Here is a 25,757-nt window from a genome sequence, read left to right as displayed (position 1 = left end):
TCCGGTTCTCTTTCCTCCACCAGCTCTGAACCATCCATCCCAGGTAAGGTGGGGCAATGATCCAGGGCTTGTTCCTTCTGAGACCCCACAGCACAGGGAGGAGCCTGCTTATGCCAAGGCTTCCAGAGTCTCTCCAACAGCAAGCTTCCATGCTGGGCATGGCTGGTCCTGGGAGATTCTGGGGGACACACCCTTAACCAGCTGAGTGGGATGGGAAGAGGGCCATCAGCATCTCTCTCCGGGTGGGAAGCTCCCGCCTGCCATGAAACAGGTCATGAGTTTAGGGTCTGCATACTGAATTGTGAGTCACTGTAACATTAAGTGCCCACATGCGCTTCATTTCTTCTAGGTGTCTGTTTTTCTCCTCTCTGAAAATGATGAATTGAACCAAAGATTCCAAAGGTTCCTTGCAACCACTCAGTTCTATGCTTCTCTCTCCAACAGTTGAGAGAAATGGTTAAGGAGTTTGTTAGTTTTGTGTGAGTGTGTTTCATTGATCTGATTGATCTAGGTAACTGCCACTGTCTCGCTTCTCTCTGCAGATGCTGTAAGCCTAGATGAGAAACGTAAACACACCTCCCAATTTGAGGATCTTGATTAAATTCCAACACTAATGAATTCTTGCTGAAATGCAGTTCATTCTTTACCTGGTTTGGGGCCCCTGAGTTTAACTTTTCTGCAGAAATAAACTATTTTTCAGATGGAAAGTATAACCAAGAGCGGCCCTGGTTGCTAAGTCCTAGGTGAGAAAAGCGGGCCAGATGCGAGGAGGGGAGAAAATGATCGAGGCTTGCTCTTTTCTCTGCTGGTTTAATCTTTTTCCATGGGTTTGCCGACTGTTTCTGTAATTAAATGAGGGAGGTATTTGTCATCTAGGGTTTCTTTCAGCCGAGATGAATGGAACAGAACTTTCTCAGGAAGCTTCTGACAAAACGCTGTTTGTGGCCAGTGCCAGGATGTATACAAAGGCGCCGGGCTGTGTGCGTTGGGAACCGGGGTCCACCGCAGGTCTGCGCCAGGTCGCCGCTGTGCCCGAGCCCTGGAGAGAAACTGTTTGGACACAAAGTGCCCCAACATAGATGCCCGTGAGATTAATGTGATGCGGAGCGGCTGCAAAGCGCTTCTCCAGTTAATGAGGGAAAATGAATGCCTGGCGTTTGGGTGCGTTCTGGAAGCCCCACTCCCTCAGGCGCAGACTGGCTCTGAGGTTGGAAACCTCTCTAGTCAGAGAGAGCTTGGGCTGGACCCACTTGGGAAACAGTAATTTCTCCTTCCTTTTGATGAGTTTTAGTTTTAATCACTCAGAGGTGCACAGCAGTTCAGCTGGACCACCCACTTCCACGGCCACATTCCTATGAGAACTCCAAACAATTTGTGAGGGAGGTCGAGGAGGCATTACTGTCTTTGTTCCTCAGGGAGAAACTGAGGCTCAGGGAGGTACAGGGATGTGCCTCAGGCCCTGTAGCTGGTAAAGGGCAAAGCTGGGATTTGATATTTTGACTCCTTGAAGTTATTCCATAATGAGCATCTACCATGGGGCAAGCACTGCATGAAGAGCTTAGCATTCATTTTCTCATTTAGTGCAAAACAGCCCTATGATGGAGACACCTGTGCTCTGCATTTTTCAGATGAGGAGACTGAGGCTCAGACAGGTTAAGTGCGTGCACTGGGTCACACAGCAAGCAGCAGGAAGAGCAGGGAGACTAGCTTCACAAGCCCTTGCTCATTCCACAGACTGCCGTGCTGCTCCTCTGCCATTAATTTCCAAGACACATGTACTGCGTTAGTGTAACTGTGATCTTTACAGAAACCCACGATATAGGTCGAGCAGACTTTACTGCTCTCATTTTATAGACGCGGAAACTGAAGCTCAGAGAGGTTAAGGGACTTGCTCAAAGCCACACGTTAGCAAGTGGCCAGGCGAGGGCTTGAACTTGGGACTTTTGCTCTTGGAATGCAGCTCTCTCTCCAGGATACAAGGCTGCTTCTTAGGGAGGCACCTGATGCAAGACGAGAAAGCAACTGGGGCAGTTTACAAGAATGGAGAAGAAGGGCCAGCCCAGGCAGCCCGGGTTCGGATCCCGGGTGCGCATCGAGGCACCACTTCTCCGTTCATCCTGAGGCCGAGTCCCACATACAGCAACTAGAAGGATGTGCAGCTACGACACACAACTATCCACTGGGGCTTTGGGGGGAAAAAATAAAATAAATAAAATCTTAAAAAAAAAAAAAAAAAAAAAAGAAGGGCCAGCCCAGTTGCCTAGTGGTTAGGTCTGTGCGCTCCACTTCAGCGGCCCGGGGTCTGGATCCCGGGCGTGGACCTACGTGCCACTCATCAAGCTGTGCTGTGGCGGCGTCCCTCATATAAAATAGAGGAGGATGGGCACGGATGTCAGCTCAGGGCCGGTCTTCCTCAGCAAAGAGAGGAGGACTGGCAACAGATGTTAGCTCAGGGATGATCTCCTCACAAAAAAAAAAAAAAAAAGAAAAGAAGGGAGAAGAAAAAATAAGATTTGCTTAAAAGAAAAAACAATAATGCTGACTCAGTGGCTTATCACGCTTTTGATTCCCTAACATGGTTCAATTCAATTATACGAAACAAAACCCAGATGTACATTTGATTTTTTATTCAAGAGAAAATTCTTCACATTTTTCTTTTTAAACTTTTATATGAAATATGAACTACCTCTATGAGTGTATGAAATATGCATGTTCAGTTTGAGTAATAACAAAACCAATGTCCAACTGCCTATCACCCAGTTTAAGAAATAGTTTTTATTTAGTTGTAGACATTAAATTGTAAAGTAATTTAATTTTTTGCTCTTTAAGATACAATTTTTTGCTCTGTGGCATTCTGTGATTTTTATTTCCTTCTTCACTGCCTCTTCAGCATTTCCATCATTATTTCATGTAAAGAAGGTTGGAAAACAACTATTACTTCCTCAAATCCTTTTTTCTTTTTTTTTAAGTCAAAAATGGGAGTAAATAAACAAACAGTAAAACCAAGCGCGTGCTGAGCAAGCAGTGTCATCCGTAAGGGTGAGGATTCAGGGTTTCGGCTCGGGTGGGCTGGGTCCGAATGCCAGCTCCGTTACTCACTCTGCAACTTTGGCAACATTACTTCACCTTTTGGGATCTGCCTTCTTCTCTGCAAACCGGGGGACATAGCCCCCGTCGCAGGCTGTTGTGAGGACCAGAATAGCACGCGCGCCCACGTAATGATTGCTAACGTTAGATCACAATTTCTAGACTTAGAAGCTACGAGAATTGGATGGTGTTTCTTGTAATTATGCAAGGCCTTTTAACTTACAAAGCCCTTTCTCTCAATAATACCTCAACCTCGAGGAAGGCAGAGTGGAGAAGTATATACCCATTTTACAGATGAGAAGCCTCAGCGAGTGAAAGGGTTTGCTGCCACCAGGCAGAGACAGCATTCTAAGCCAGGCCTTCTAAATCCTAACCTAGTGATTTTAGAATGGCTTGTTAATTAAAAAAAATAATAATGGTTACATTGCTTGTCTAATTGTGTACAATTAGAATGTATGTCTTTAATTTTCTCTTAAACTTCTGGTAAAATGTTCCATTTTCCCCTCACAGCTGTGCAGGTGACAAATGCAGGAAATTAACAAACTACATTCGAAGGCTCTGGTTTCCTCAGTTCCTTTGCACTTTGCTTTCAGCTGATGTCTTTAGGGGTAAGAAGCGCTCTCGTGTGATCAGAGCTGTGAAGCCAACTGCCTTTTAATTACCACACTGCAAAAATCATGTCTCCTCATGTCAAGTTAGCACCTCTAATTAGTTGATAGGTTGAAATCACATCTATGGGGGGAAAGGTGTGCTGGGGCCCAGCTTGATGCTTGCAGTGGAAGAGGACGCAGCATTTCTGTCTGCTGGATCCTCCCATCGCTTCAGGGCCAGCTCCTATTCATCTGTCCAGGCCCGCTCATAGCCACCTCCTCCAGGGAGCCTTCCCTGCTGCCCCTCAGTTCCCCCAGCACTGTTTCCTCCCCTCGCTCTGGGAAGGCTGGATCTCAGGGACATCAGGGCTCCAAAAGAAGGGGTCATCTTAGGTCCAGTTCACTCTTATGAGCCACGCCTCCCATAACCAAGGAAGGGAACAGCAGGACACTGGACTCCGGACCTCTGAGATCTGCTTCAGGGTCAGTCCTGGGAAAATTAAGTAAGTTGAATCAAGCTAAAAGATTCAAAGGTGCTTTCCAAGAATGTGAAGTTTCCTTCGATGGGGCAGAGGAGGTCATCCTGGATCAGTGGGGCTGGGCCTGGGGGCACAAGGAAATGAGCATGGATATGTGGTATGGGACACAGAGACCCAGCTCCTCCACGGATCAGCCGCACATCTACCAGCAATCTATTAGGCCTCGGTTTCCTCACCTGTGAAATGGCGTGAGTAAGTCCTGTCCAGACTAACTCTCCAGGGGTCTTAAAAAAACAAGAACTCGGACGTGAACGTGTTTTACAGGAAGTAAGCCCTTGTGTTATTGGGAGGCGAGGGTTACAACACCCGCCTGGTCTGCTCGCCCCTCACCTTTCCTACCACTCTAGCCTCCTTTCTCACCTCTCTTTCCAGCCTCCTATTTCCCAAAGCACACTCTCGCATTCCTCCACGAAGAAGCCTTCCCCAACAGCTCCCCCTACCTCCAGTCTAGGCCAAGGGCACCTGCCCCCCCACCAGAACTTATCACACTGTGTTGTAATTGCATCCTTCCTTCCCTCAATAAGACTCTGTGAGACAATAAGCACTCAAGCTGTCACATAAGAAGCACTCAAATAACTGCTGAATAAACGAATGCATGAATGAATGCAAAGGAAGCAAACATCGTTTGGGTCCCCGAGGGAAAACTAGGGTCAATGTATGTCTATTTTAGGGAGGCTGACGTGGATCATTTAAAGAAGAATATTTAACAATAAGGTATTCAAGAGTGAATCAAAACCTTGCAAAGTACTGAGTTCCCCATCCCTGGAAGTTCAAGGAGATACTTAAAGATCATCTACCAAGGTCGCGGAGGGGACTCCCAAACCGACAGGGACTTTGCATTAGTCAGTGTGTGTCTCACACGCACTGCCAGTGGCACACTCAATGATCTTAGGTGAGCCCCAGATTCGCATTTTATGTCTGAACAGGTATGTTTTCTCTTTACTTACTTTTACACTATCTTCTTAGTAGATGATAATGATTTTCCATTCATGGTATTTAAATAAAAAGATGAGTCAATTTAAATGCAAATACTAAATAAGTTAATACAGGTGGTATACAGATTTGGCAAAATCAAGAAAGTGATGTGCAAATGATGAGGTCTGGGAAACCCAGGACTGCAGCTTCATTAAGGAGTCTTACAAGAACATATGGGCCTCAGAAATGAAAATCTAAAATCTCTATCACTTTCCATTAAATTAAGTCATAATATGAATTTAAACAATATAGAACGAGCTAGACTCTTATCTGGGCGCTGGAGAATGGGTACCATCAGAAGTACCAAAAAGAGGTTGGATCTCTCAAATGACAGAAACCAATTATATAAAAAAAAGAAATAACAGTAGAAGTAGAAATGGCCTAAGTAAGAGGTTTGCCATATTTAGCAATATTGGGGACATACTCGTACTACAAAATTATTCTTTATTTATCTGAAATTCAAATTTAACTGGATATTCTGTTTCTGGTAACTCTAAGTAACCATCCAAGCCAAAGATGGTAAACAGGCTTGAGCCTACGTGACATCACCAATGGGCTGACGGTGGCTGCCGGGAGAGGTGGGTTGAATCAGTGAAGAGCGTGTGGTGATCAATTAGTTATGTCCGCAATTAGCACAGGAGGGGGAAGTAACGGCACCAGTGTCATTCATTTATCTGCCCTCTTGGACTTGTCCAACTCCTCGTTTCACACACTGAGGACCAGGGAAGACAAGGGACTTGCCCAGGCTCACAGCCCAAGTCCACAGCTGGGCTAGGCTAAACTCATTTGCCACTCCACGCTGCCCGCTGGAAATCAAAACTGAATGTTACCAATGCCACGATGATGTAATTTCAGACAACTCTCTGCAAACATGACCACCCACATCATCTGCCAGGACGCACCCAGCCAAACCTTCCACCTGATCCAATTTATCATCATGACTATATTTGAATGCCCTAGAATAACACAAAAGATGTGAAACAAAACCCATTTACACTGAGCGACTTCTGTGGAAGGAGATGTCATTGCTGCAGAGAGCACTAGGGGTCTGAACCACTGTGTTCCTTATGTAACATATCGGGGGCTCTTGCGGGGACAATTTTACATTTGACTCTTGGTAGAAGCTAAAAATAAGTCTGCTTTATTCCAAAGCAGATATTTCACTTACTGTTTATTGAATCGGATGGAAGTGAACTGAACTTGGGTTTTCTACTTCATCTTTCTGTTGGCCCCCTCCACCTTCTGGGCCTGAGTTTCCTCACTGTTAAAATCAAGAGACTGCCCTAGGTGGCTTTTTATTTCAGCTCTAAAATTTCACGATTTTGGAATTCTATGTTTCATTTACAAACCAAGGAGAAATTCTTCCTTCTTGGGGTGAGAAAATGAAAAATGCTGGACTACAGATAACATCGCCAGGAGGGTTTAAACCAGCCTCTTTCGCAAAGAGAATTATGTAGTCTAATTGTTTTATGTCTCCATTTGGATATTAGCCTTTTACTTTCTGCCCTTCCTAATCAAGTTCATTCATTAGTGTTCTCATTCATTCAACAAAGATTTACTTTCTAGAAAAATTATAGATGTATTTTCCCTTGACCCAGAAATCCCACTTCTAGGAATTCATCCCCAATTTACACTAGCACAAATATGACATGTGGCCAAAGTTATTCCAACAATATTGGAGACAATCCAAATGTCCATCAATAGGGGACTGGCTGTACAAACTACAGGACATCCACACAAAGAGGTGCTATAAGGGGCAGCTGTAAAAAGAATAAGGACTATCTTCATGCAGTGCTAAAAGAGTGAGCCCCGGGAAAATTGAGCAAAAAAAAGCAAGGTTCAGGATAGCATATGTGGTGTGCTCCCTTTTGCATAAGAAAGAGGAAGATGAATAAACACACACACATTTATGCATATTTGCGATAAGAAACATGGAAGAATAAAGAAAACTAATAAAAACGGTTATCCAGAGGGTGGCATGAAACAGAACAGAGAAGCTGGATCGGATCCAAGAACTCTCTGCTTGTATAGTTTTGACTATAGAATCATATAAAAGTTGTATATATTTTAAAAATAAAATTAATCAACAAAATGAAAAAAATCTCTAAAAACTGAAAACAAAGGCACTTAAGAGTATATCAAGTTGCTAATATAGTCACAGGGAGAAAAATCTGTAAAGCGACTTCTAGATACATCTTTACTGTCCAACTAAGGAGGGATATCGTCCCCCCCCAACAAACAAACATACATAGCTTTTTACAGTGAAAATATTCGGACCTATAAAAAAGTTGAAAGAACAGTACAATGAACACCATCCACCTTTCACCATTCACCGTTTTCCACATCTGCTTTCTCCCCTCTCTATGAATACACATACAGTCGTTCATCACTTAATGACGGGGATACATTCTGAGAAACGCGTCCCTAGGCAATTTCATCACTGTGCAAACATCACAGAGTGTACTGACACAAACCTAGACGGTAGAGCCTACTGCACACCTAGGCCATATGGTACTAATCTTATGGGACCACGCTCTCATATGCGATCCATCACTGACCGAAATGTGATGCGGAGCATGTCTGTATATATATACATACATATGTATATACACACACAGACACATATATACATATATGCACACACAATTTTTTGGTTTTGATGCATTTGAGATTAACTTATAGACATTTTGACATTTTACTCCTAAACTGTTCTGGAATGTATCTCTTAAGAAAGACATTCTCCCATATCACTACAGTGTCATTATCACACTTATGAAAGTGAATAGTAATTCAGTATCATCTACATTACAGTCCACATTCAGATTTCTTCAATTTCTCCAAAATGCCCCTAACATTTTTAAAATTCAGGATCTAATCGACATTCATGTCTTGCATTTGGTTGTCGTATTTTTTTAGTCTCTTTTCATCTAGAACAGTCCACTGCCTTTCTGTTGTTGTGCTTGTTGTTTTCCACAACATTAACTCTTTTGAAGAATCCAGGCCAGGTGACATGGAGAATGTTCTATATTTGTCTGATGATTTCCTCATGGTCAGATTACAGTTTAAACATTTTTGTTTAAAAATTATATTTTATAGCTCAGTCCACTGAAAAAATCTAGAAGCAGTGAACCCCAGTAGCAATGAGCATACCTAGCACCCAGATCTTGGTTTCTAAACATGATTCTCCACCGGAAAGAATCAGGGATCCTTGGAGAGACGGCTGATTCCAAGTCTAGGGTAGGTGAAATATTAAGTGCCCAAACTAACTAATGGAGGAGAGGGCAGGAGGGGAGAGGTGGGGGCAGGAGGAGGGAAAGAAAAGGTTAAAAAAGGGAATGCTCTTTTGTAGAGAAGGATGCCAGCTTCAGTGTAGAAGGAAAACCAGAACTACAAAATGATGATTTTGCAATCCTCAGGGACTCAGGCAAGGACCATCAATTGATGCTGAAACCATTGGGTAAAAGATTGTGGATACTGAACCAGAGATTGACATGGTCCCAAAGCCTCACCCCACAGATTACTTAAGAATTACTGAGGGGAAAAGGTATCTTTACAATAAATCTAGAAGATACCTCCTTGACCAAGAGATCAAATTTAGCAACATCAAGAATAGTTCAAACGTGGGCCTCCTGACTCCACACGCGGGGAAGAACATGGTAAAAAAGGTAGCATTCTTGCCAAAGCTGTTTAATCTGCACCTACTCGTGAAGAAACAAACAAATCCAGATTTGGGATTTGTGGGATATTTTATAAAACAACTGGCTTGGCCTTTTAAAAAAGTCCATGTCCTGAAAGCTAAAAAAAAAAAAAAAAAAAGAGGAGGAATGTTCTAGATTAAAAGAGACTGAGCACATGACAACATATACATTGCATGCTGCCTGATTGGATCCTTGATCCTCTCCCCACCCCCCAAATAAATGGCAATAAGGACATTTTGTGGACAATTGAGGAAATTTGAATATGGACCATATATTAGGTAATATTATTGTATCACATTAATTTTTTAGGTGTGATAATTATATTATGGTCATGTAAGAGAATATAATTGCTCTTAGGAGAATCATGCTGACATTCATAGGGGTGAAGTGTCATTAGGTCTGTAAACCACTGTCAAGAGTTTCAACAAAAAATGCATGTGTGAGGAGGTGGGCGGGGGGAAAGAGAGATGAGCGAGAGAGGAAAACAAACAGGGCAAAAGGTAAACAGCTGGGGGATCTAGGTAAACAGTATATGATGTTCATTGTACTTTCTTTTAACTTTTTTTGCAGGTTTGAAAATTTTCAAAATAAGAAATTGGAAGAAAATCGAAGGAAAGGTAGAAATATAAGCAGAGCAGCAAAAACATTGCATTAAAAAATAATGACTGCAACTGATTGGAAAACGGTCCATTTAATGTATTTTTAAAGATCCATGAATTCATAATGCTATTTACATAAAAGGGAGAGATTGAGAGAGCAAGAACCCCAAAACAAGACAGAAAACAAAGATTCCTGGAGTTTCTGCTAGATTCCAGGACACACCCTGGGCTCTGGGGCCACACCTGCCAACAAGGGAGATGTGGTCCCACCCTTACGAGGGAGCCGGCAACTCTCAGGGGAGCTCGACTCTGAACGGGAATCAAACCTGCGATGATGCTGCACGGCAGGGAGAGACAGGTGCTATGGATGCCTCTGGCAGAGGCGGTGACCTGGCTGGAAAGGCTTCCCAGACAAGTGGTGTTTAAACTGAGAACTGAGTGAAGACCCCTTTTTGCTAGTGTGGGCTGCTGCACTGGGCCAGAGCTGCTTTGCTGAGCTGAGGGTCTGCGCACCTGTTACTCTAGCAACAGGCCTGGAACTTCAGAAGACACTCAGGATGAGAAGAGAGCCGCTCCCTGGTACATGCAAGGCCAACGCACCATCTTAGCAGTAACCAGGACAGTGCTATGTAACAGCTTGTGTGGGAACCCGGAGAAAATTCTACTTATATTGGCATTTGGGCGTAATGTCTAAATTGTCATCTGACCTAGGACTGTTTTCCTCAAGCTGAGTGCTTCCCGCTTTATAAGACTCAATCTCTGCACCATGGAAATAATAAATTATTTAATCTTCTTAGTAAACAGATTCAAAGCAAAAGCCTTCTGTATAATTCAAAACTGAAGTAGGCTATGCTCTATTAAAAAAAGTCAACCCATTCATTATAAAACCACCCAGAGTAGAACTATAAGTACTAGATGCTTGAAATACTTAGCATAGTTATTGATTTTCACCAAAAACCAGTCCATCTGTTTTCTGAGTTCAAAGGAATCATTTATTTTTTATACACAACAAGTTACTGGATGAGTAATAAGTTGAAAATCAGTGTGTGTGTGCGTGTGTGTGTGTGCGTGTGTGCATGTGTGCGTGTGTGTGCGTGTGTGCAGGTCATGAATGATTCACAGGGAGAACTCAGGCCCAGCCCCAGAGGCTCACGCAGCCTGGCTAGTCAGCTGCTGAGAGGCAGGAAGCTCCTGCCGAGGGGGGCTGGGGAGGGACCCCAGAGACCTGGAGGGAACCTGCAGGCCGCCGGAGACCCCACTCCCACACCCTGAGGTCTGCTCACAGCAGGAGGCAGGGCCAGTCTCCGCTCTCCTTGCGCCTTATTTTCCTCATTCTGAAAATGGGCCTATCAGGATGAGGCCCGCTCTTCCCTACCCACAGTAGTGCCCTGAGGGTCAAATGAGGTCGTGGGAGAAGCAGTACACCGAGTGGCTGCCAGCACGGATTCTGGAGCCACGTTGTCCTGGCAACCCCTTGGCAAGACACTCAGCCTCTCTGTGCCTCAGTTTCCTCATCTGTGAAATGAGGGGAATAACAGCGTCCAGCTCGTAGGGTTGGTGTGTGGAGCAAATGAGTTAATTTATGCACAGTGTTGAGAACTGTGCCTGGGCCATGGCAAAGGCCATGGAAACGGAGGCCAGCAGTGTTACAAACTGGCCATCCAGATGTGTCCATTCATGATTTCTGAGCACCTGCTCAGTGCCAGGCCCTGTGTGGGGCCCTTGGGGTACAGCCAAGGCTCAGGCGGGCAGGGACTGTCCTGGGGGAGTTCACAGTGTGGTGGGCAACACTGAATCCTCATGGGAGAAGTGTACTATATTGAAGGGAGGGCAAAGACAAGAGGAGGGAAGAAAATGCCAAGGAAGGGGGCGGGCACCTCCTCCAGCTGGGGAGCAGGGCTGGGGAAGATTAGGGAGGCTTCCTGGAGGAGGTAACACTTGAACTCAACATCAGAAAGTACAGGGGACTCAGCCAGGTGAGGAGGGGGACCAGAGAGGGCATGCAGCAGTGGGAACAGCATGGGAGAGCAGGCTCTAGCCCTGAGCACGGGGAGAGTGGACTAGAGGGGCACCTCCCAGAAATGCCGGCACCGCAGCTCTGCAGCGACTCGCGGTGTGACCTTACACAGGCTGCTTGACCTCTCTGGGTCACCTCCGTCACCTGTAGAGTGGAGGGTTCTCTACACAGAGAACTCTGGTGGAGACTGCACGCCTAATTGGTAAGTGGCTTAGGGATGGAAGCGGAACCAGGCCCCGACCCACAGCCCCCAGGGGAGGGAATCATATGCAGGCCCAAGAGGGAAGACAGTAGGGGTAAGGCAGGGCTGGCGGCTGTGAGCCACAGGGCACACAGGGAATAATGACATGACATTATCATCGTTATCTGGCCCATGAGCTGGCCCAACCCTCTCCCTTTACAATAGGAGGCCCAGAGAGGGGAGGGCTGCACAGAGGCCACACAGCTGGTCCCAGGGAGCTGACCCCAGATCCCAGAGCCCTGCCTCTAGCTGGGAAGTAGACCACGAGGCTGCCTGGGTGTCCCCAGGAGGGAGAAGGGGTGGGAAGCATGGTGCAGGGAACTCTGCGGGCATCGGCCCAGGTCATCTCACCACCAGCCCAGGGTCAGTGCAACGCTGCCGTCACGTCACAGATGAGGAGCTGAGACTGGGAGAAACTGAGGAAGCTGCCCAGGGTCCTCAGGCAACGAGCGCCACAGCCTGGATGCGAGGCCCAGCCCATCTGGCCCCAAGCCCAAGAAACGCACCCGGCATCAGCAGTATTCCAAGTCAACCAAGCACATGAGCCCCCTGGGCCTCGGTTTCCCCATCTGTACAAATGGGCACAGGACCACCTTATCAAAGGAATGAACACAAGGCAGTCAGTGCATGTGTTACACAAACCCTGTGCTTTTGTCCCAGAGCACGGCCCAGCAGCCACCACGCACCCAGGGCCCCGCCTCACACGAGCATCACCACGGTCCTGGGAGGGAAGCAGAGCAGACACAGACGAGGATGCTCAGGCTCCGGCCAGGGCAAGTGGCTTGTGTAAGGTCTCCCAGCCAGCAGACAGCAGAGCCGGGATGGGAAGCCAGGTCTGCTCATGCCGTGTGCTTCCCTTTGCTCCTTATTTGGGGCCACAGGGCCCCTCTGTGTGCTCCTGGCCACTACGGGGTCGGGGTTCTTGCTGGCTGAGAGACTCTCAGGTCAGTGTGTCAGAACAAGGCTGGGGCAGGACACGCTCCGTCCACACCATGATTTGACAAGCATCCTTGTGGCCCACGACGCTATCTGCAGGGACATCCAGAGGTGGCGAACGCTGACAGCAGCTGCATCTTCACTCTGACCTTCTGAGAGCGGGTCCTGGGCTGAGTCAGTGGTAATTCCCTTAACCCCTCCAGAGTCTGAACCCTCCACACCCTCCCCCGAAACTGACACACCTGGGCTCCCTTCAGAGACCGCAGGTAATGCTGGGTGAGAGGCACCTTAGGTGGGTATGAATCACCTAGGATCTTGTTAACATTCAGACTCAGGGTCAGTAGGTCTGGGGTGGGGCCTGGGAGTCTGCATTTCTAACACACTCCCAGGTGCACTGCTGGTCCGTGGACCACATGGCTAGAGAGAATCTCTAGACCATGTTTCCCAAATTTCCCTGATGATAAGAACTATCCAAGGCACTTGTAAAAAAATCAGCTTCCCAGGGGCCAGCCTGGTGACGTGGTGGTTAAGTGCACAAGCTCTGCTTTGGCAGCCTGGGGTTCGCGGGTTCGGATCCTGGGCACAGACCTACACACTGCTTATCAAGCCATGTTGTGGCAGGCGTCTCACATATAAAGCAGGGGAAGATGGGCATGGATGTTAGCCCAGGGCCAATCTTCCTCAGCAAAAAGAGGAAGATTGGCAACAGATGTTAGCTCAGGGCTAATCTTCCTCCTCCCCACCCTGCAAAAAAAAATCGGCTTCTTCCCTAGAGATGCTGATCATCGGACCTGGGAATCTGATTGTTAACTAGTAAACCAGTGCCCCACCCCTACCCGACCCCACCCCATGAGTTCCGCCATCAGTTGCATTTGGAAAGCACTGCCCAGCCCCGGCCCCTCATCTGGTGCCTGAATCCCCTCTTAGCATCCCCACCAGAGCCACCCAGTGTCCACAGAGGGTGGCTCCTCACTCTAAGATAAGGGCTCTCGCCCACCGCTGTGCATCAGAATCACCTGGAACATTCACAAAGTGCTCAGAGCCCCAGGCACCTACAAGCAGGACAAGGCGTGGTTAGGGTGACCAACTCGTCCCTGTTTGCCCGAGGCTCTCCTGTCCACGTTTCCTGCTCCACATTTATCATTTCTACCCTCACGACCCTATGAGGTGGGCACTGTACCCATTTTTGCACATGCGTCCTCCTGGAGCAAGCTACTTTTCCAATTCCCTCTCCAGGTCTTTCCAGGCTCAACTCCACGCAATCTGCGGTGGTGCTGCTCACCAGCAGCATCAGCTCTACCATAAGGAGTGCTAGAGATTTATTTATTTAGAATGAATTATTTACACTCCGCATATTTCCAGAAAGAGGTTGAGGTGGCTGGCGGTGAAAGACGCATAAAGAGTGAGGCCACTGGAGTTACACGCTGGGAACCGATATTACTTTAGATACCATGGTCTTGAATTAAAAATGGGGGTCAGAACCTTGAATTGCATCTTTTGCCAGATGGACAAGAAAGACATGGGCTGGGTCCTTGGCAGGAAGAGCTGGGGAACCGCCATGCTCTCGAGAGCATCACGCCCTTCTTTGCCTCCGCCTCTGTGCGAACTCAACCAGAAAAGAGCGTGCGTGCCTTGTACAGCCGCCTTGGGCTTCTTTCGCTTCTCCTGCAGGTTCTCTGTTTCCATTTTACTGTTCGGAATCACCTTCATGCTCTGTGATAGTTCATTTCATCCACACAACTTTGAATCTGGAGACTAATGGAGACATAAATCCTCAAGCAGTTCCCTGCCCAGGGCCTGGCCGGCGTCTCAGACGGCCAAAGCGTCAGTAACGGTAATATTAACCTTCATCTCTGGGCGGCTTACAGTCTGCAGAGCGCTTCTACTTGCTCCATCTTCCCTGCCCTGTCTGAGGCTCTCAGTGGCCCCAGAAGAAGGGCAGATGTAGTCAGCCCATTTCGCAGAGGAGTTCAGTGAGGCTCCAGGAGGTCGCCCATTTGCCCAAGACTGTGTGTCAGTGAGAGACATAGGAGGGACAATGACCCGGAGCTTCTGGATTCCAGGCCTCTATTCTGGCTACTACACCAAAATGACTCTCTGTCCTGGGGTGGCAGCGTTGGGCAGTGCCATTTGCCCTGGTCTGGGAAAGTATACAGCAGGCACTATACTTGTTAAGTGAGGGAATGAATAAGTAAATACAAGAATGAGCCAACGAATGAATGAATGAACGAGAACAGAACACCTCCCTTTCCCCTAGAAGCTCAATGGGTACTGCCTGGATCTCTTTTGAGGGCTTGTACTTCCTCTTGCCCATTTGTACCCAAAGCAAAAGATACCTCCCTTTCCTCACTTCCTGTGTGACATTCTGCCTGCTCTCAGAACCGGACTCTAGTGTACCCGGCATCCAGCGACATGGCCAGGAAGGCCCATTCATAGTCTCCAGTCCTTGGGGTCTCTCCCGCCCCCTCCACTTGGCCCACAGTGTATGCTCTTAATATGGCTTCTCCTTCTCCTCCCCCTGACTTTTTTTATGAATCCAGAAGGTGGAAGCATCTCATAGATTATTCATGTGCTAAATGGCCCCTCTGGAGACCAGCGCCAAGAAATGGCTCCAACCCGCCCTGGATTACTGGCCTCCATTCTCTTTCTTAGAGAGCAGCCACAGCAGCAGCAGCACTGAAGTTTCCAACTGTGCCTAATCACGCCGCGGCTCCCAAATGGTTTTCCACCAGTGCATCGTCTCGTCACCCGCCCCACGGCAAGGGCGTGGGCGCCATGCGGGCTGGGCGGTGGCAGAATTCTGGCCTGGTGGATTTTGACTCACAGGGGCTGAGAAGCGGATGTTGTGTGCACTTCGAGTGTCTTGCTGAAGAACCCCTATCCTGCCCCTGAGGCCTTAGTTTCAGGGTCTGCAGTGGCGGAGCAAACAACCTTTGCTGTTGATGCAAAACAGGGGTGAGTTTTAAACTCCGAGGTCTGCTCCTAGTGGAGAAGTCCTTGTCATTGTCACAGCAGCTACTGTTTCCTAGTCTGTGAAAGTCCTTTCACTCAAAAAAAGGAAAAGCCTTCAGACATTCTCACAACTGCGTGAGACATATAAGGCTAGTCTGCTATTCCCATTTCACATACGAGAGAAGTGAGGCTGAGAGAGAGAAAATAAGACCATGGTGTATATACTACAAAGCCCTGGAGAGTGAGCCATGGGACCCAGCTTTGCTGTTACTGTGAGAACTTGGGCACGGTCCTACCCACTTTGGGCCTCTGTTTCCCAGTCTGTATAATGGGGAGATGGGACCCAATGATTGCAAAGATGCAACCAGCTCTGCCATTCTATGAATCCACCTCAAATTCCACAACCCACAGCTAAGTAAGAAATGATCTTTTGATTTCTCAGGTATCCTACAGCTTTAATAAGGCAATCACTTGAGAAAATCGAATCGGATGACAAATCTCTGTTCCTATGAAGCAAATGGCATCGACAGAGAGTTTAGAGCTATGCTGGAATTCAGTAAATAGCAAAGGGCCTGATTGCGGGGTTTTCACTGATTTGGTTTTTTAAATGTCAAAACCAAGCGAGATTTAGATTTTTCAGAAATCAAGTCCTAAATGTGCCAGGATGGAGTTGCCAACCTTCTCCCGTCTGCGTGGCCTCCTCAGCTCCACTCCCTCGAGTAGGCTTCTCCTAGGAGACGGCCCCATCACACAAACTGAAATATTCCTGCCCAGGAAGGTCTTGAGGGATGCCAAGGCAGGCCAGGGGGCAGGGTGGGCTGCCCAGGGGGGCTTGGGACAGTGCCAGGAGAAAGGTATCTACAATTTAATAATCTGCTGCGGCTGCCTGTTAAAGGACAGGCTCTGCGGGATACGGCTCTTGACGAGATGGTGTTTGCATTTTCCTGCGAGCAGCCCTTTATCCCTTCAGGAATCTGACTTTATTTTCATCCGCCAGATTATTTCTGTCTGCAAGCTGAGGCAGCTCTCATCTCACCACCAAGAAGGAAGGAGTTTTGCCCAGGTCTCTGAGGATGCCAACCCCCTCTCGCTGCATCTCCCGCACCTTCCCTGGGCTCTGCCTCCATCTCTGGTTCAAGCTACCCGGCCCCCATTTTCCCCACCCAGCTCCAAATTCTCCTGCTCTTTCCCAGGCCCCAACACTTTCAGAAAGACAGACTAGGCTGGGGGGAGGTTTGCAGAACTGCTCAAAAAAATGCAAGTAGGGTCAGAAGCATCCACCTTCAGATCTCTGAGGACGGGATTCTGAGGGGGGTTGAAAAATTTTCAAAGAAAGCATATTAGTTAAAAAACGTTGGGTCCAGAGGCGGGAAATGTGGATGGAGGCTGAGCCAGAGGTCATTTCAGGTCTCCCTTCGCTTCCCTTTACCAAGGGGCTGCAGCTGGAGAGCCCATGGGTCCTTCCACGTCTGGCTCTGATAATCTGCCCTCATCGTTTGGGGACAAGCCTGAGACCTAGAAGGCAGGCATCCACACTCTGTCTGCAAACCCTCCCCAGGTACCGCCCAGCATCGGAGCCAGGCCTGGGTATCGGGTGAATGCGACCAGGCCCTGATCTCGTAGCTCCAGGCAAGGGTGGGCACAGGCACAGGGCAGCAAACCCCCGGAGAGGGGCATGTGGGTAAGAAGCACAGGGGAAGGAATGGGGGGCTTCACCGAGGAAGGGGCAGTCAAACTGCACCGGGAAGGATGAGCACAGTCCCGCCAGGTGAGAAGCCCCGGGCAGAGGGAACAGCCCGCATGAGGCCAGCGGCAGGAAGGCACAGGAGGCGGGCAGGGAGAAGGGCAAGGTGACGGAGTACTCTCTGCCACACCACAGACGGTGGGTTTCGTCCTGGCGGCACTGGGACATTTGCCCCCACAGCATCCCCCGCTATCTCCTCCGTGTCCTTTCCAAAAGGAACAATTGTTCTGTGGACCAGGAGCACTCGTTACAGTCCCGATTTCTGGGAGGTGAACGGGCCTTCAAGATCACCTGGCCTAGCAAGTCTCCAGGAACCAACTGCATCTAAGTCACCTGAGCTGCTGCTGCCGAAACGGCAGAGGTGTGAGGAGTAGGGTCAACAGTCCTTGAGGGATCTGATGAATCCCTTAACCTGGACCTGCTCTGAGTGGAGCTCAGGAATTTGCGTTAACACGAGCACATCCCCAGCCCCTACAAGTGACTCTTACAACATAGTTTGAGAGCCAGCAACCTGGTCTGTGCCTATGCTATGTATTTAATCTCCCCAAAAGCAGGACTGGATGGACTGGAATGTCCGGGGAACCTCGGGCGACAGGGAACTCACCACTTCACAGCCAGGCAGCCTGCTCCATGTTGGTGCCTCCAGTGGCAAGGGCTTGCTTGCAGGGATTGGAGGCCCTGCTCCCTTCTAACTTCAGCCATTGCTCCTGTGTCTCCCCACCTATATCACACGGAACCAGCAAAATCCCTCAAAGAGCCACACAGCTCTGGAGGCCAAGATTGCTCCCTGCGCTCCAGTGCCCTGTACATCCTCCAGTCTGAACATGCTCATCTCCAACGGCCAGACGCCGACCCTTCCCAGATGCCTCCCAGCGTGAGGCCCAGATGTGAACCCCAACCCTGGGTGGGGTCTGACCAGACAGGACAGGGACAGAGCCTGCAGGTCACACCCTGGACTCTATGAAGGTCTTCTCATCTACTTGGAGGAGCCGACGCTCCCAGTGGCTAAGTGACACATCACGACTTAAACCATATTCACCTCTCGAGGCAGCAACCATGAATCAAGAAGCCCGGCAAAAGGCAAAAGTTAAATTTAACTGATTTCAGCACCAGGGTGAATTTTCACCCCTTTGTCTCGCGAATCCCTATTTTTGTAGCACCAGGAACCAGAAACAACTGATTACGCATTCCAGGCCATCTCTGTCCAGCAAGCATTGTTCCCCCAAAGGGCAGTCAGAGCTCCTTTTCAATTATACAAATTACATGCATTTTCCCATTTGCGAAACTCTGTTTCGCAGCCCAGTTTTGAATAAGTTAAGAGATTCATCAAATCCCTTGAGCAATGGCAGACCCACTCATCCAGCCCTCTGCCATCTCTGCAAGCCAGCCTAGCCTCCTGGAGGTGGGGAGGGGCTTGGGAAGTCCCGAGTCCGGCCCCTAGCAAATGGGGCTGTGTTTCCTGCGAGTGGGGGGAGGAAGAAAGCCGGCTCTGGGGTACTCTGCACCAGAATCCACATCTTTATCCCTAGATCCCCCTTGCCTGGCTCCACAGGCTGGGAGAAGTCTGCTCTCCCGGGCTTATCCTGCAATTCTGCCTCCCAGGTCCTCAGAGCTCTCCAAACTCCTGGGCACTTCGCAGTTCCCAGCCCCTCAGTGGCTCCCCCCACCCCCGCCCCCATGCACAATGGAGCCCCTGATGCTGATCTGGGAGCAGATGCCTAGGGCAGTGGTGGGCTGTGCACGAATCACCCCGGGGAACCTGTCAACAACGCAGAGGGATTCTGTGGGGGTGGAGGCTGAGAATTTGCATTTCCTCCCCAGTCCTCAGCCTCCCCATGGTCAAGTCCACACACATGGGGAGAAACTCTGCCGTGGAGGGTTTCAGGCTCTAGCGTGTTCCCCGTGCTTAGCTCAGTGCAGCCCTCGGTGATGACACACTGTGCGCCAGGCCCTGCACTGGGAACTAGATGAAGAAAGTGGGGGCTCCTGCCTCCAAGAAGCATACAGTCTAGCAGGGAAGACCAGGATACAGAATAAACTATATTCCACAAAATGTAATTCATTTAATAACAGAATATTCTGCAGGCAATACAGAAGTGATGAGAGCCACCTTCTTTCCACTGCCACTCTCCCAAGAAAGCTTCACAGGCGGTTTTTCCTAATCCCATCCCACTCATGAAGTTTTAATACCACAGATATACTCTCTGTCTACGTACTGTACGTATGTCTGTGCTTTACACATAAAGAGTGAGTTTTTTTGCTTCCTCCCCACAAGAACCAATTTTCATTCTCTTGGGAGAGACGGCCCCCATTGAGAAGGCATTGTTTAGGAAGGAACAATTAATTTACTTTTGGGGCTGAGGATGGGAGGCACAGAAGGAAAGGGATGAGGGAAGCCGTGACAGAGGAAGTGGTGCCTATCCAGGGTTTTGAAGGATGAGCAGGAGTTCTGCAAAACAGAGAAGGACTCAGCATCAAATCTCCCTTGCTGAGCAACTTGAGCTCCTGCCTTCCTCCCCCAGAATTCCTCCTTCCTGTGGTCACCAGCCTCCAAGATGGTCCCCAGTGATCTTCTCCTCCTGCTATAGCTTGTGTAGCCCTCCCCCACACTAAATAAGAGCTACTTCACATGATCAATAGAATGCGGCAGAAATGATGGTGTGCAACTTCTGAAGCTAGGTCCTAAAGACTTTGCCACCTCACCTTGGTCTCACAGATGACCCACTTTGGGGGAAGCCACCTGCTATGCCATGAGGACACTCTAGCAGCCCTGTGGAGAGACCCACGTGGAGAGGCACCAACTTGCCAGCCATGTGAGGCATTCCCCTGGGAGCAGATCCTCAGCCCCAGTCAAGCCTTCAGATGACGCCAGCTCCCAGTCTCCAGATCTCCCAGCTGGACCCCAAACATCATGGAGCAGACACAAGCCATTCTGTGGGTCTGAATTCCTGACCCACAGAAATAATGAAATAATAAACGATTACTGTTGTTTTAAGCCATGAAATTTTGGGGTGATTTGTTATGCAGCAATAAATAACTAGTACAATCCCCAGCTCATGACCCAGTTCCCTGCGTTGTCAACTCCTCTTAGCCTGAGGCCTGTCTTGCTCATGCTGAGGTCAGCCACTCTGGCTGGCAAGCCAGGAGTTTCCAACCTTGTACTTGCTCCTGCAGCCCCTCAGGGGATTCCAAGGGGCAGACGGTTCCAAGTGAGGCTGTGAGAGGTCTGGAAGCTCCCTGCATTCCTCTCTGGGGGTGGATTTTCCAGGGAGCTTGGCCTCTCATGTCTAGGCAAAATGCATCTGCAGATCCTTGGTCCCTCCACCCTTCCTCCCTCCCTCCATCCCTCTGATCATTCAGCAGACATCTAGTACAGTCTAGGAAGTGTTAGGCACCAGGAAAAACAGGAGTAACTCAGGCCCAGGTTCGGTCCTCAAGGAGCACAGCCCAGCTAAACATGTCCCATAAGAGAGGGACAGGCAGAGGGAATTGGGGGCAGGCTGTGTACAAGCTCTGCTAGAAGTAAACAGGGAGAAGTGAGAAAAATGTCTAGAATTTCTAGAGGGGCTACTTTAGAGAGTGCAGTAAGGAAAGGCTTCCTGAAAGAGGCAGCATTTAAGCTGGGTCTCTAAGAACGGGTAGGACATGATATACTGGACATGGGGAGAATGGGATATTTCAGGGGGTGGGAGCAGTGTTGCAGGAAAGACCCAGAATGCTAAGTAGCTGGGGTGTTCAACTAGGGGAGTGCCAGGAGCCAGGGCGGGGGTAACAACAGCAATAAAACCAGGAACACTCAGTGCTCACGACGTGCCGGGCACAGTTCCCATCACTTTTCAATCATTTAGTCCACACAGCTGCCCTCTGAAATCCGTCCTCTTATTGGCCTGATTTTACAGAAGGGGACGGAGGCCCTGACGAGCAGGGAGCAGCGTGCTCCTCAGTGTCAGGTGAGGGAGCTCAGGCAGAGGAGGTAAGTGACTCGACCAAGGTCTCACGGCTGTTTTGGGCCCCGCAGGGCTTGAAGCCAGACCCAGGGCACGTGGAGCCATGCTGGCTCTCAGTTACGTGGCGAGGGTGGCCCGCGGCACGCCGAGCTGCTTCTCGGGCCTCATCTCCCGTTGCATGCGCCCACACTCAGCGTGGCCCGCTCCGGCCACAGCGGGTGACTCACGGCTCGCCAAGCCCACGCGCTTCCCCACCTCCCGCTTTTGCCCGCCCAGATTCCTCTGCCAGCAGCGCCCTCCTCCACGTTTCCAGCTGGCTGACACCCTCTCCTCCTTCGCAGCCAGCTCCGCATCACCTCCTGAGAAGCCTTCCTTGACCCCGGGCTGAGTGGGTGGGCCCTCCCCTGGACCCCACCCTTCTGGACCCCACCCCTCCCTCATCACACCTCTGCTACGGCTGGCTCCCACCTCCCATATTGGCCCTGAGCTTGGGGCTCTACCCCCAGCTCCCCAAGCACACAGGGCAGGACTCACAGAGGTCCTCAGTCAGTGCAAGCAGAGTGAAACCAGATCCCCCTGTGGTCTGGCTCTGCCTGCTCCTCATGCTCACTCTCCCCACCCTGACAAGCCACCCACCATGCTCCAGCCCCGCTGTCCTCGTTTCTGTTCCCTTAACAGCTTCTTTCCCATCACAGGCTGTCTGATTTGCTATTCCATCCTGATGTGGACGCTCTTCACCCAACCAGCGCTTTCTCACCTTTCAGGTCTCAGCTTGAATGTCACCTCCTCCAAGAGGCCTTTCCTGATTGTCCCAAGGCAGTCACTATTTACCCCATCACCCTGTTTATTTTTATCCTAGTCCAGTTTCCTGAGCACAGTCTTATCTCAAGGGCACACTGCCCGAGTTTAAATCCTGGCTCTATTACCCCTGAGCTGTGGGTCCTTGGGCAAGTTACTTAGCCTCTATGTGCCTCAGTTGCCTTATCCATAAAATGGGGATGATAATAATACCTACAGCATAGAGCAGATACAAGGATTAAATGAGTTAATGTATATAAGTGCTCAGAACAGTGACTGGTATCATCACTGACATACATGCTATACAAGTGTTAGCTCCTAGTATTATTACCCAGTTGTCTACTTGCTCACTGCCTGTCTCCCTCCTAGAACGTAAGCTCTGAAAGGGTAGGGACCGTATCTGTCTGTTCAGCACTACATCTTCAGTGTCCACTGAAATTCTAGGCACACAGTAAGCTGCCCATTATACTTGCTGAATGGATGGATGGGTGATGGAGTGACGGATAGATGGATGAAGCAAAGAAGTAAAACTTGTGCATGGGCCACCACTCATCCCACGTGGTCACCTCTTTCTACATTCTTCCTGCTCACATTCCAAGTAACATCTAGCACTCTGAGTGTCGCCTACAACAGACCATACACTCAGTGGTGGAGCGTTCCAACGTGTGTAACATTTGCCATTGTAAAGAGTGAATAACTGGCCAGGAGCCCCAGGAAAGGCTTAACTGAGGAGAAAGGCGGTCTTAGTGGACCAGAGAATTTCAGTGCGGGAGGAGGTTTGGAAGGGAGCAGAAAAAGGATCATCCGGTTAAAGGAACAGTGAGAACAGGGCCCTGAGGCCTGAAGGTCCAGGTACATCTGAGGAACCGTGGACTGTCTGCAGGGGCCGAGGCATGGAGTGAGCGGCAGGGACGGGGATCACACTGGACAGGCAGACTGGTCAGATAATAGTGGCCCTGAAAGTCGGGCTAGGTGTCACTGAAGGATTTCAAACACACAGTGGTGGTGTCAGGGCTTCCCTTTCGAGACCCACTGTGATGGCCGTGCCAGGACAGGCCAAAGGGTCAGGCCAGGAGAATCGGGGCAGCAGGAGGCTGTGTAATCATCCAGGAAAGAGTGTGGGTGGCCTGAATCAGGCAACTTAGGAACCATGTTGGGCAAGGAACCATTCTGGCAAAAGATTGGTGGCCAATCAAAGACGGTCCCCCAACAAAAGGTGGCCCGGACCTTACCTGCACCAGATTCCAGCCTTGGAGGGACTCTGCGATGATGGACGTGACGGATGGACAGACGCCTCCAAACACCATCAGGTGGTTCGGCCCATATTTTATTGCATCGTAGAAGGCTTTTAGCCCCTTGGCGTTATCACACTGGGGAGCAATACACAGAAAGAAAAGCCCAAATTAGAAACGACTTTCCCCAGGGCAAGGCCCCAACAGTGGATTCACACAAACGAACCTTCCTCATGGGAAACTTCCTGGGTTTCAGTTCTCCCACAGTGGGGCCTCTCTTTAAGCCAGCCCTGAGCCCATGCTGGGAGTTCAGCGACGCGCGGTCTTGGCACACCCAGCCTGGCTCTCCTCCCGCTGTGCATCCTCCAAATCCAGGACCCCTGGCTCCCCAGCACTCTCCCTTCAGAGCACACTGAGGAAAGAGCCCCAAAATGCGTCACCCTGGGGTCACCCCCTTCCGTGGCCATTTATATTTTAAAACAAGATGAATTCACACCCACTAGGATGACTATTATCAAAAAAGCAGGAAATAACAAGTGTTGACGAGGATATGGAGAAACTGGAACTCTTGTGCATTGCTGGTGGGAATGCCAAATGGTACAACCGCCATAAAAAATACAACACAAATATGTACTGCAGTTCCTCAAAAAGTTAAACAGAATTACTATATGATCCAGCATTCCACTTCTGGGTCTATACCCAAAAGAACTGAAAGCAGAGACTCAAAGAGATATTTGTACACCTGTGTTCATAGCAACATTATTCCCAATAGCCAAAAGATGAAAACAACCCAAATATCCATTAAGAGATGAACAGACAAACAAATTGTGGTATATACATGGAATATTTTTCAGCCTTAAAAAGGAAGGAAACTCTGATACATGGTAGAACACTGAAGACATTATGCTAAGTGAAATAAGCCAGATGCAAAAGGACAAATGTTGCGTCAGTCCACTTAGATGAGGTACCTGGGGGAGTCAGGTTCATAGAGACAGAAAGTAGAACGGCGGCCCCGGGGGCTGGGGCAGGGGATTGGGGAGTTAGCGTTTAGTGGGTACAGTTTCAGTTCTGGAAGATGGAAACGTTCTGGAGATGGTAGTGACAGTAGCACAACGTGAATATACTTAATGCTACTGAACTGTACACTTACAAACGGTTAAAAAGGTAAATTGTATGTTATGCATATTTTATCACAACAAAAAAAGAAGAAGGTGAATCTAGGGGGAAGAATTCCTTCAACAAACAGTTGCCAAGCCCTGTTCTGTGCGCAGCCCGGGCTGGATGCTGATGAGGCATAAATGTCGGACGCAGCCATGGCCGAGGAGCTCCCATATGACAGAGGAAAACTGACACTAAAACGGATCCTGGCGACCCACTTGGGAAATCAGAGAGCACTGCTTCCATGACTGTGGGAGTCAGTGAGGGCTCACTCCCCACCCCCACCTCCACCTCGCGCCTCCAGCCGTGAGGTCGTCCCTCCCCCGGACAGGCTACCCTGGCTTCCTGCTCCCCCAGGGCCCAGGTCAGCCTATGCGCCACCCCGCAGTCTGAGGGTACCTTGTAAAACATAAATTACTCCTCTCACTTTCCTGCTTCCCGTGCACTTAAAACCCAAACTCATATCAGAGTGTAATTCTCAAAAGGTTAAAAACATAACTCTCTTGAAAATCGATAGTGGGTACATGTCAACCTTTTATTTAACTCATTAATAAGGGGATCTGCAGGATGACAAAGTGGAATCAAAAGAAAATTTGAGAAACAGAGATTTTTATACAGAATAGAAAAATAAGAAATAAGACTGCTAAATTAGATACAAAACTGGGTAATGTCCCACAGGGCAATAAATCTATCACCTTTGGGGACAGAAAAGCAAATCAATGAGAACTGGCATATCTTATCAGTTCTAGAGAATTGTAAGAGCTTTAAATTCCCCCAGTCAGATGACCCTTAAGGAAGGCTGTAAGAAAATGCTCTAAGTGTTAGGCTAACTAGCTATAGAATAACTACTTTGTATTATTTACCAGTTTGGCCTGATATTCTTAACCCTCCTATCATAGTAGATACAAGAAGCTGCAAGACCCAGCCCTGCCTCCCACTTTGACCTCATCTCCCTCCACTGTCGCCCTTGCTCACAGGGACAGCCTCACCAGCCTCTTCTCTGTTCCTTGAAATGGAAAACAATTTCCTTCCTGCCTCTGGGCCTTTGCACTTGCTGTTTTCTTTGGCAGAAACAATATTCACTTGGTTCTCAGCATGGCTCACTCCTTCCCATCATTCAGGTCTCAGCACACCTGTTACCTCCTCAGAGAAGTCGTCACTGTCCCCTTCCCAAAATGGTCCCCACCCCCAGTCACTCTACCACGCCACCCTATTTAAAGCCCTACCATAGTTCCTAAAAGGAT

General features: G+C 49.0%; 1 protein-coding gene across 1 annotated transcript in view; it reads right to left on the bottom strand.

The window, feature by feature from the left end:
- GABBR2 (gamma-aminobutyric acid type B receptor subunit 2) overlaps positions 1-25,757 on the bottom strand; it is a 351,811-nt gene that overhangs the window by 215,882 nt on the left and 110,172 nt on the right. The window contains exon 2 of the mRNA XM_087419415.1: positions 23,356-23,493. Within this exon, the coding sequence (XP_087275541.1) occupies positions 23,356-23,493 (138 nt within the window). The remainder of the gene's footprint in view (positions 1-23,355; positions 23,494-25,757) is intronic.

The sequence above is a fragment of the Ceratotherium simum genome, chromosome 29 (assembly GCF_057802395.1).
Source record: "Ceratotherium simum simum isolate JZ-2026a chromosome 29, ASM5780239v1, whole genome shotgun sequence".
Lineage (NCBI taxonomy): Eukaryota > Metazoa > Chordata > Mammalia > Perissodactyla > Rhinocerotidae > Ceratotherium > Ceratotherium simum.
Note: the sequence above shows the minus strand (reverse complement) of the source record. Positions and strands in the feature narration are given on the sequence as shown.